The sequence below is a fragment of the Phodopus roborovskii genome, unplaced genomic scaffold, assembly GCF_943737965.1.
Source record: "Phodopus roborovskii unplaced genomic scaffold, PHOROB, whole genome shotgun sequence".
NCBI classification, from domain to species: domain Eukaryota; kingdom Metazoa; phylum Chordata; class Mammalia; order Rodentia; family Cricetidae; genus Phodopus; species Phodopus roborovskii.
This window is the reverse complement of record NW_026126408.1, coordinates 10599725-10609792: the sequence shown is the minus strand read 5'-3', so window position 1 is coordinate 10609792 and position 10068 is coordinate 10599725. Positions and strand designations below refer to the sequence as shown.

At 40.5% G+C, this 10068-nt stretch overlaps 1 protein-coding gene across 1 annotated transcript; it reads left to right on the top strand.

Moving 5' to 3' along the window:
• The first annotated feature begins 590 nt into the window (after positions 1-590).
• Pfn4 (profilin family member 4) lies at positions 591-8530 on the top strand. Its single transcript, XM_051181899.1, has 4 exons — positions 591-863; positions 3694-3831; positions 4665-4770; positions 8419-8530. The coding sequence occupies exons 1-4, from the start codon at positions 747-749 to the stop codon at positions 8445-8447; spliced, it is 390 nt and encodes a 129-aa protein (XP_051037856.1). The 5' UTR covers positions 591-746; the 3' UTR covers positions 8448-8530.
• The last annotated feature ends 1538 nt before the right edge of the window (positions 8531-10068 follow it).

Sequence of the window (10068 nt, the reverse complement as noted above, 5' to 3'; positions counted from 1 at the left end):
CCAATTCCCAAGACTTCAGGTTGAGTTAGGTTGCCCGCCGGCCCTCAGTCACTACTCAGAGGGGAGCAGCTCAAGAGGGACGTTCGCCCTGTTAGGTCCCCGTGGTGAAGGAGCGTTCGTGGCGGTTGACTCTATGAGGGTCGTCCAAGATGGCTGCCATGGGCCTCCAAGGTGGTGGTAGAGCTCGGGTCTGTTGACCAGTGTGTCTCCAGCGTTGATGCTGGTCGAGGAGGAGGAATGAAAGCTTTATCTTATTTAACTAGGTTGTTCTCCGTGGTCGGTGGTTTTGAGATTCTTTGGATAGCTGGTTGCCTTTTTTTGTTTCTACTTTATTTTACTTTTATTTATTTATTTGTTCATTTTTGCGGGTCTCCGGATTGAACCGAGGACTTTACGTTTGCCGCTCTACCACTGAGATTCGTCTGCACAGCTTTTTTAAAATCAAAACAAAAAAACAGGGTCTCTCTGGCCTTGAATTTGTGACCTTTCTGCCCCTAGAGTACTGGAGATATTAGCATGGACTTGTGTTTTTAAATCCCAGATAATTCTCTTGTAAATCATTACATGGCTAAAAATGTTGAGGGTCTGGTTCCTTTCTGGGTTTTGGTGAACACTGGATGGTAGACATTTTCACTCTTCCCACGTTCTAAAGGACACACACTGTTACTAACCCTGAAGTATCGGGAGCACTTGTATGCTCACGTGGAGACCAGCTACAGTTCCTGGTTCAGAGCTGAGGAATCAGCATGAGTCACTTGCAGAACTTACTGTTAGATACCCTGCTGGGGACGAAGCACGTGGACAGTGCAGCTCTCATCAAACTCCATGAAAGGAGCCTATGTGTGACATCTCCAGGATTTAGTGTAAGAGGAAAAAAAAAACTTTTAAAAATAACTTTTTAGGTTACCATACAAAGTATTGGTTTTTATCATGTTCTCTTCATATATGTGTTGTGAATGAACTATGTAAAAAATACGAATATGTTTTATTGAGTAATGATAAATTCACAAGGTGCAGTAGTTTCCATGGCATCAACTTGATAGCCTGCTTTCCTTGGTAACCATGACAGAGATGAACACAGGCTGTGTTAGCCCCATCTTTATTACTAAAAACAACTCTTGGCTCACACAGTAATGTGTGTGTATACATACACATGCAACTGTATATGTATATATATATATATATATGTATATATATATACATATATATATATATATATATATACATATATATATTATGGTTCCAGAATGGCAACAAATTGAAGAGACCACAGCAGAGTTCAAGAGTTTTCCTAAGTCCAGAAAAGCGGGAAAGTTGGTAGAACTGTCAGTAGATATTTGATAATAGATATTGATGAATTAATAAAACCAGAGCTTCAAAAAAGAGTCTGGAGAAACTTTGGGTACTTGTTAGGCTCCTTCATATCACAAGTTTGAGAGTAAGGCTGCCGAGTTGAGACCAGCTCCAGGAGCAAAAGGGCAGAGCTAGGTCCAGACTGGTAGGCAGATGGGGGCAGCTCCAGGTCAGTAGGAACCAATGCCATCTCTGTGCTAGATGTGTCTTCTTTATGGAGTCCAGGTGAGAGAATCACACACTCTCCTTGGTCTGCTATACATGATATTTCTTGGACCTTGTTTTTCTGATAGGATTTTAATATGTCCATATGCCTCTACTGTCTCAGTTTACCCTCATAAATTTATAGGCAAGCGCTCTTTCTATTCCCAGGAATAAGTTGTTTTTTAGTCTGTGTTGTGTAGGTGGTGCTAGAAAAACGTGCTATCCCCATGTCCTTCCAGGGAGTGAAAGTGCTCTTTTACAAAATATGGAGTAACAGGCCAAGACAGCCTGATCCAACATATGTCATTATAACTGTTTTCATTCATTCCCTGTCCACAATGCCCTGTTCTATACACTCTTCAGTTGGTTCCCTTCCTTGAGTCCTTCTGTCTTCTTATGTATGTATGCCATTATCTATTTCCCACCTTCTTTAAGAGGTATCCCTCCCCTCTTATAAGCCCATTTCTAATGTTGTCACTTACAGACACACACATACATAAATATATATAAACACATAATTGTAAAGATTTGTTTTTATTTTATGTGTATAGTTGTTTTGTCCACATGTTTGCATACCATGTGCATGGATGCCTACAGAAGCCAAAAGAGGGCTTCAGATCTGTTCAACTAGACTTATAGACAGTTGGTAGCCACTGGGTGGGTGTGCAGTGGGAACTGTTTTCTTGATGATACTTATTCTAACTGGTATATGGTGGAATCTCAAAGCACCCCATATACATAGTGCCTGCAGAATTCAGAAGAGTCATATCCCCTAGAACTGTAAGCCACACCATCTTGGTGCTGGGAATTGAACTTAGGTCCTCTGCTCTTAACCACTGAGCCATCAAAACTATAATTTTAATGTATGTATGTATATATCTATTTATATGTACATTTGAATGCAGTGCTCTTGGAGGCTGGAAGAGTGTTTTAAGTCCTCTGGAGCTGGAGTTGCAGGCAGAGTGAGCCATCTTATGTGGACATTAGGAACTGAAGTTCTGTCCTTCAGACAAGTAGCAGGTGCTCTTAAGTACTGAGCCATCTTTCCAGCCCTTAAAGCAGTTTTAATTTGCATCTCTCTGATGAAGAAATCTTATTTGTTCAAGTAATTGGCCTTTTTGTATGTCTCTCAAGAATAATCTATTCAGTTGATTGATTGATTAATTAGGTGATTTGGGGATTTTGGTGTTTGAGTTTTTATACACTTTGGTATGTCAATCTCTGTGCAGTATGTGATTGGTGGTTGTTTTGTGTTCTTTTATGTTCTGTCAATATGTGTGCAATGTGTGCTTGATGATTGTTTTATTTTTATGTTCTATCACTTTGTTCTAGCAATTGTTTCCTTTGCTGTACATAAACTTTTAATTTCATGATATCTCATTTGCCAATTCCCGAAGTTTGTAACGAGTACGGTTTTTCCGCCTGCCACCGCGCCAGCCCCAAATAATGTACAGAGACTCTGTATTTGATATTATGTTATTGGCCAGGTACTAGTTTCTTATCGGCTAGCTCTGCCTTAGTTATTAACCCATTTGTGTTAATCTATGTATGTCCACGTGTTCTTCTTACAGGGAGCCGGTTGCCGCATACTACTCTCTCCAGACTCTCCATCTTGACTCCTCCTTCCTACTTCCTATTTCCTCCTTGTCTCCTAGTCCCTCCTATCTTCCTTTCCTATTGGCCAACAGTGCTTTATTATTAACCAGTATGAGAAACATATACAGAATGACATCTCCCATCAGAAGTTCTTTCTTGTGCTATTGGAATCCCTTTCAGAAAATCCTTTCCTGGGGATATGACTGTTAAACAAAAAGGCCTTTTCTACTAAAAAGCCATTGGAAGTGCTTTAAGATTCTAGACCACATAGTCTCACAATCAGTAATTCTGTAGTTGGAAGAGCAGCCATAGATAATGCCTAAAAGAATAGGTATGACTATCCTCTAGTGTAACTTTATGAACAATGGGACTTCAATTTCATGTAATGGTGATGTGTCACAAAATGCTGTTCCTTTTTTCCCAGTCATTTTTAAAAAGTGAAAACCATTCCCAGTTTTCAGGCCATTTAAAAAGGTAGCTAACCAAATTAGACTGGCTAGTGACAATGCTTTTCTGACCTGGCCTATTTAACCTCTGTAGGTAATGCCAAGTGATGTTCGAACACTTGTGAATGGATTTGCCAAAAACCCACTGATAACCAGAAGGGAAGGGTTGTATTTCAAGGAAAAGGATTACAAATGTGTCCGGGCAGATGACTATTCTCTTTATGCTAAAAATGTAAGTATTCAAGATTTGAAGACAGTGGATAAAAACCTTAAGAGTGTTGCTTCAGTTTTCTTTATCCCTCCCGATGCTCTCTGCAATACAGTGTAAGGTCATTACTGCTTTCTGTTGTTCAGATTGCAATCTAGTGCCAGGAAGGCATATCTGAAAATACTCAGAAGTACTGGGGATGGACCTCTGGAGTAGAGAACTTGTCTATAACGTGCAAAGCTCTTGATCTCCAGCACTGAAATGAAGTAAAGAATAAAAATCACTTCTTGTCCAAAAGCATTCTCAGCCAGATATCCTGACTGCTGTAAATATCTCCTCTGGAGTCTGTCAGCTGAGTCACCTCTTCCTGATACAGTTCACCCTCCATAGTGCCATGACCGGCTTGACTTGGGTCCTGAAACCCTGACTGGAGCAGCAATGAAATAAAGAAAGACAGACACACATACAGTAAAGCTGTGGGAGGAGAGGGTGTTTAAATACATTCTAAGTTCACACCCCTGTTAGGCACAAGAATGTTGAATCCATCACAGAGGCAAAGAATGGTTATTAGGGGGCTAAGATAGCCCAGAATACATCGTTATTAGGCTCTGGATCCACAACTGTAAGTGCATGGTATGTTTCTTCCCAGGAACTTCTCTTTACAATACACATAATATTAGTGCAAAAAGCTGAAACCTTTCAGAAAACTCTACTAAATGTCTCAGAAGAGTAGAAGATTAAAATACAATTACACTAATACAAAGATGTCAGGAAATAGTTTCTTAAAAATGTGTCTGGGGTAACTGCTGGGCTTGTGGTTGGAACCCAAGGCAGAGCATTGTCTCTTGTTCATCTAGGAGAACACCGGTGTGATTGTTGTGAAGACCCATCAGTATCTCCTGGTGGCCACTTACACTGCAGGCATGTATCCTAGTGTCTGTGTGGAAGCCACAGAGAAGCTGGGTGAGTCTGCTTCCCACTGAGACTCGACACCCTACTTAAAGTAGCTGGGGACAAAGGAGAAATTTGTCGGAGAATCCAGGGGTGGCTCACATAAACACAGAAAGTGATGATCACAGAGGAGCAACGGGAAAATGTGGGTACCACGGATGGGAGCACTGCTGTGAGTCTGTCTTGTTTCTGCTTAATTGCAAAGCAACTGCTTCTTTCCCTGGCTCAGTATCATGGTGAGGCCTCCGTCCTACCCCTTATTTTCTTTGAGGACCCTGACTTGTGTCATATGGTTTATCCCTACTACCACCCCCACATCCGTAAGCTATGCAAGAGAGATGATGGGCAGGGGAACAGAGAGGAAGCAGGCTAAAAAGCAGACAAGTGTTGGGGACCTGCCCTGTAGAGAGGAGCTACTAATAGAAGCCGCCATCTTGGTGTGTACTGCAGCCCCTTCCCTGGTTTACAATTATGGAACAATAAAAATAAGATTTAATTGAGAACTAAAATGAGGGTTGAGCATAACAAATGGTAAGTAGTTTTGCATTTTATTTTACATCTATTTGAGTTTCTAATAAACTCAGAATTGCTTAAAACAGTACTTAGAAATAGTAGGGGCTTCTAGCAAGAAAAACAGCCATTCATTCATTCTTGCAGGAAATAACTGTGGTGCCCAATAATGCACATGCCCTGCACTATCTCAGATCAAAACTGGATAAGTCATGTCTCTGCCTCTCCTGACTCTGTAGATGCCATCCTACCTGGCAGAAATGCATTCCTGTTCTATCTATCACCCTCACATCTGGCTGGTACATTCCTCATCATCACTGATGGTCCAAGTCAGATCCAGTGTCTCTTCCACTGTGGTGTATATTTTATGCACACTGCCATTGTTATTAGCATTAGAGCTCTTTGTTAAGATAGATTATGAATCCAGAAAGTGGCAATGCCATCATAATCATCCTCCCATCTGATATCTAATACAGTACCTGACTCTAAGTAGGAAATTACTGCATGTTTGATAAACAGAGATGTTAATGACTTCCACCTAACAGAATCCAGGATGAATGTGTGAGAAATTAAGTTCCAAAAAGGGAAGGTCAGATTCAGCAGACTAGGAGCTGGAACCAGACAGAGACCTATCATTTGAGCTAATATATCTCATTAAAGTATCCATAAGAAAAGTATAGGAAGACCGGCCACTAGGCTTTCAATAAAACAGGCTGTATCTTATTGGCTCAGAACTGAGGCTAATTCCTTAGAGAAGACCAGAATGTTCCTTAGCTTCAATATAATATTCTCTGACCATTTGTTTATTTATTTATTTGTTCAAGGCCACAAAAGACTCCAAAGAATAATACGGCTGGCACTATGCCAAATAGAACCCACTGTTATAAGAAGGGACCAGCTATGATAGAAGGTGTCTGGGTAGCCTAAGGGAAGGGCCAGACTGCTACCCATTAACTGCCTGTTGTCACTGCCTTAATCTTGCTTCCTTCACCACTCTAGGACTCTCTCTCTCTCTCTCTCTCTCTCTCTCTCTCTCTCTCTCTCTCTTCCTCTCCCTCCCTCTCTCTCCTTTCTGATGTAGGGTTTCACTGTATACCCCAGACTGGGCTCAAACTTGCAATTTTCCTGCTTTAACCCACTAAATTCTGGGATTACAGGCATGTGCTATTAGACCCCAAAATTGTATTTTCTCTATCAAAAAATCATGTGATTATTGTAGAAAATGGGAGAAATAATCGTGATGATTAAGTATTTTTTAATCCTCAGGGTATTTAATCCCAGCACTTAAAATGAGTGGGCAGATCTCTGTGAGTTCAAGGCCAGACTAATCTATATAACTAGTTTCAAGCCAGCCAGAGTTACATTGTGAGACCCTGTTTCGATTTTTTTTTTTTTTTTTATTATGGAGCATTCTATCAGCATGACTAAATAACAGCTTTAAGAAGTAATGGGCAAAATATAATCCTATACTACTTCACACAAGTCAGTCGGGTTTTTGTTTGTTTGTTTTGATGTTTTGTTTTGTTTTGGTTTTTCAAGACAGAGTTTCTCTGTAGCTTTGGAGGCTGTCCTGGAACTAGCTCTGTAGACCAGGCTGGCCTCAAACTCACAGAGATCCGCCTGCTTCTGCCTCCCAAGTATTGGGATTAAAGGTGTGTGCCACCAACTGTGTATTTTTAAAATGACTATATTAACAGATGGTATGCATTGGTAAAATATTAGCATCACTAGATCAGTATGAAATTATTAAAGAACTATAATTATTCCTTAAACTTCCTGTAACTTAACTCCTAGATAGATAACCAAATGTCCTAGTTTCTTCACATGAATGTTGCCTCACTCTTAACTAAACCCACATCTAAGAATCTAGGCTCTGTGTTTTGACATCTACATGGAAAGAAATAGATATTTCATGGTTTGGGTATTTTGTTTATACTCATGAAAATATCATCTAAGACCTTGTTCATAGTTCTATAACAGATAAATAGAAAATTATAATTCATTCTTCTAAATTTGCCTGTCAGTAATTCTTACAATAAATTATTTTTAAAGATTTTACATTTTAATTTGTTTTTGTTTTTTTGAGACAATGTCTTGCTATGTAGTACTGACTGGCCTAGTACTCAACATGCAGATTAAACTGGCCATGAACTTGATGCAATAGTTCTGCTTCCAACACCCAAGTAGTGGAATTACAAGAGTATGCCACCATACCTGTCTACAAATCTATGACACTTAATACAGTCCTGGTCTCCCACCATTTCCTCTTGTCATGGTTGCAGTAAAGCAGTGGTTCTCAACCCCTTTTGGGGCTCAAACAACTTTTCACAAGGGTCACCTAAGACCATCAAAAGACACAGATATTTATAATATGATTCATAACAGCAGCAAATTAAAATTACAGTTATGAAGTAGCAAAGCAACAATTTTATGTTTGGGGGTCATCACAACATGAGAAACTGTATTAAAGGATCACAGCATTAGGAAGTTTAGGATCATTGCAGTAGAGGAAGGCAAACTGAATGATAACCAGCAGTCAGTTTAAGAAAACAAGTAGAATTAGAATTTTTTATTAGTAAAACACAGCCTACACATTTTTCCTTTTTTTTTTTTTTTTTTTTTTTTTTTTTTTTTTTTTTTGAGACAGGGTTTTTCTTTATTGCTTTGAAGCCTGTCCTGGATAAAGAGCTCTGTAGACCAGGCTGGCCTTGAACTCACAGAGATCCATCAGCCTCTGCCTCCCAAGTGCTGGAATTAAAGGTGTGTGCCACCAACACCCGACCTGATTCTTTCTTTTTAATGAAGGACTGGGCAGCAGGTTCTACTGTTCCCTGATGCCCTCTCTCACTCATTTTCCCTTGACAATTATGTGTACCTTCATTGTCTCTTCATGGAGAATTAATCACTCTTCAGAGAAGCACAAATATCCCTGTCACTTTGAAATAGAATTGAGGATTGCATACATCTCTCTTTCCTAGAAGACACAGACCTCCACAAGGACAAGGCCTGTGTTTTAACTATCCCATCATCCTTTAATAGAGTACGGTGCCAGCACATGGTAGCCATCTAACACTGCTTCTGAAAAATGAATGAACTACATTGTAATGGCAGTTCACTACTCTAAAATGATTAATATGCTGTTTCTTTCAGGAGATTATCTAAGAAAAAAAGGAAATTAAGTCATCAGACAACTAGTGAAGACAACTTATTTTGAAAGAAAAATACAGATCCTTCAGAAAAAATATTTGTGGTTGAGAAACAGAGTGGAAGATTAAAGACTGAGCTAAAGGACATTTTTTTTTCTTGTTTCAAGAGGTCATCATCTATAACTGGAAGGACCTGACCAGCTCTTTCCTTTTCTTTAAGCATTGATTACTGACTTGAAACCTGAGTGCATTAATGGTTTTTCACAGGACAAGTCTGTTGGGAGTCTCACCTCCAAGTCCCCACATATCTTGCCAGATATCCCAAGAATATAGACCCTAGCCATATTGAAGTTAGAGGACAGCTGTGGGAGACCTCTTCCACTATGTGGGTAGTGGGAATGGAACTCAGGACATACGGGTTAGTGGCAAATAAGCCCACTGAACCGTCTCAACAGTCCCGCTAACCACTGCATACCTAGGCCATGTCTGTGTTATGCCACCTTTAAAAATTAAAGTAATTCTTCTCTCTGGGGCAGGGAGGGAGTAGGGGGGGGCAACTTGCAAAGTGCTTTCTATCAAAGAAGTAGAGTTCCTGAGTTCAGTGCCCCTTTATTAAAACATAGATGGCATTGCATGTGTGACAGTTGCCTTGTCTTACCATTCATATGGGACCTGTGGGAAAGGCAACCAATGTAAAGGTCACCCAGCAATGGACCACTAATCCAAGAATTGGATGGACACTCACTATCTTCAGGCATCCAATACTGTTCAGCACTATAAAGGCCTTCTCAAAACTCAGGAGATTTCTGACCACCTCTCTTACCACCTCTGAGTCTATATCTTAATAAGGCAGAATGGCTACTTGAATTACCTTTCTGAAAAAGTGTTCTGTTGGCCACCTGCTACATGATAATCAGGACAATAAGAGAAAGAACCTGTTTTTGATAATTTAAGGTTCTCTGCCATAGCCACTACTGGAAAGGAAGCATCTTCTTTTCCCTGACAGCAGCCCAAGGCCAGGCTGGTCAGTGAGCCCTTTGATACACCCTCCAGTACACCCTCCAGTGCACCCTACAGTACACCCTCCAGCACATACCTCAATGCACCCTCTAGTACACCCTGTAGTGCACCCTCCAGTGCATACTTTAATGCACCCTCCAGTGCACCTTCCAGTACACTGTCCAATGCACTCTCCAGTACACCCTCCAGTGTACCCTTCAATACACCATCCAGTGCATACTTCAATGCACCCTCCAGTGCACCTTCCAGTACACCATCCAGTGCATACTTCGTTCAATGCACCCTTCAGTCCATCCGACAGTAGACCCTTCATTACACATTTCAGGCCTTAGCTCTAGGGAGGAAATGGCTTGGATCTTTGGCCAAGAGAAAGCCTGGGAAATACAACTTAACTCTGCTTTGGCCAGATTGGATTGCCATTACCCTTAAGGATAATGATTATTTATGTGAATACACCATTTTCCAGGTCCCTCTACAGTGTACTTTACAAGGACCAAGAGGGACATGTAGCAGGTCTCTAAATATTGTAAGAAACCCCAATCTCACATATGACCCTTCTAACAAAATGTCTAGATGTGAACAAAGTAGTTGGGAATGGGTCTGAGAGTGAGTCATTGTGATGAGATACAGAGGT

What these genes read in the sequence shown, in the direction of transcription:
- Pfn4 (XM_051181899.1), top strand. Translation starts at nt 747, where the DNA reads ATGAGTCACTTGCAGAACTTACTGTTAGATACCCTGCTGGGGACGAAG. An exon ending in ATTCTCTTTATGCTAAAAAT is followed by an intron (nt 3,832 to 4,664) that starts GTAAGTATTCAA and finishes TTGTTCATCTAG; the next exon opens with GAGAACACCGGTGTGATTGT. An exon ending in GGAAGCCACAGAGAAGCTGG is followed by an intron (nt 4,771 to 8,418) that starts GTGAGTCTGCTT and finishes TGTTTCTTTCAG; the next exon opens with GAGATTATCTAAGAAAAAAA.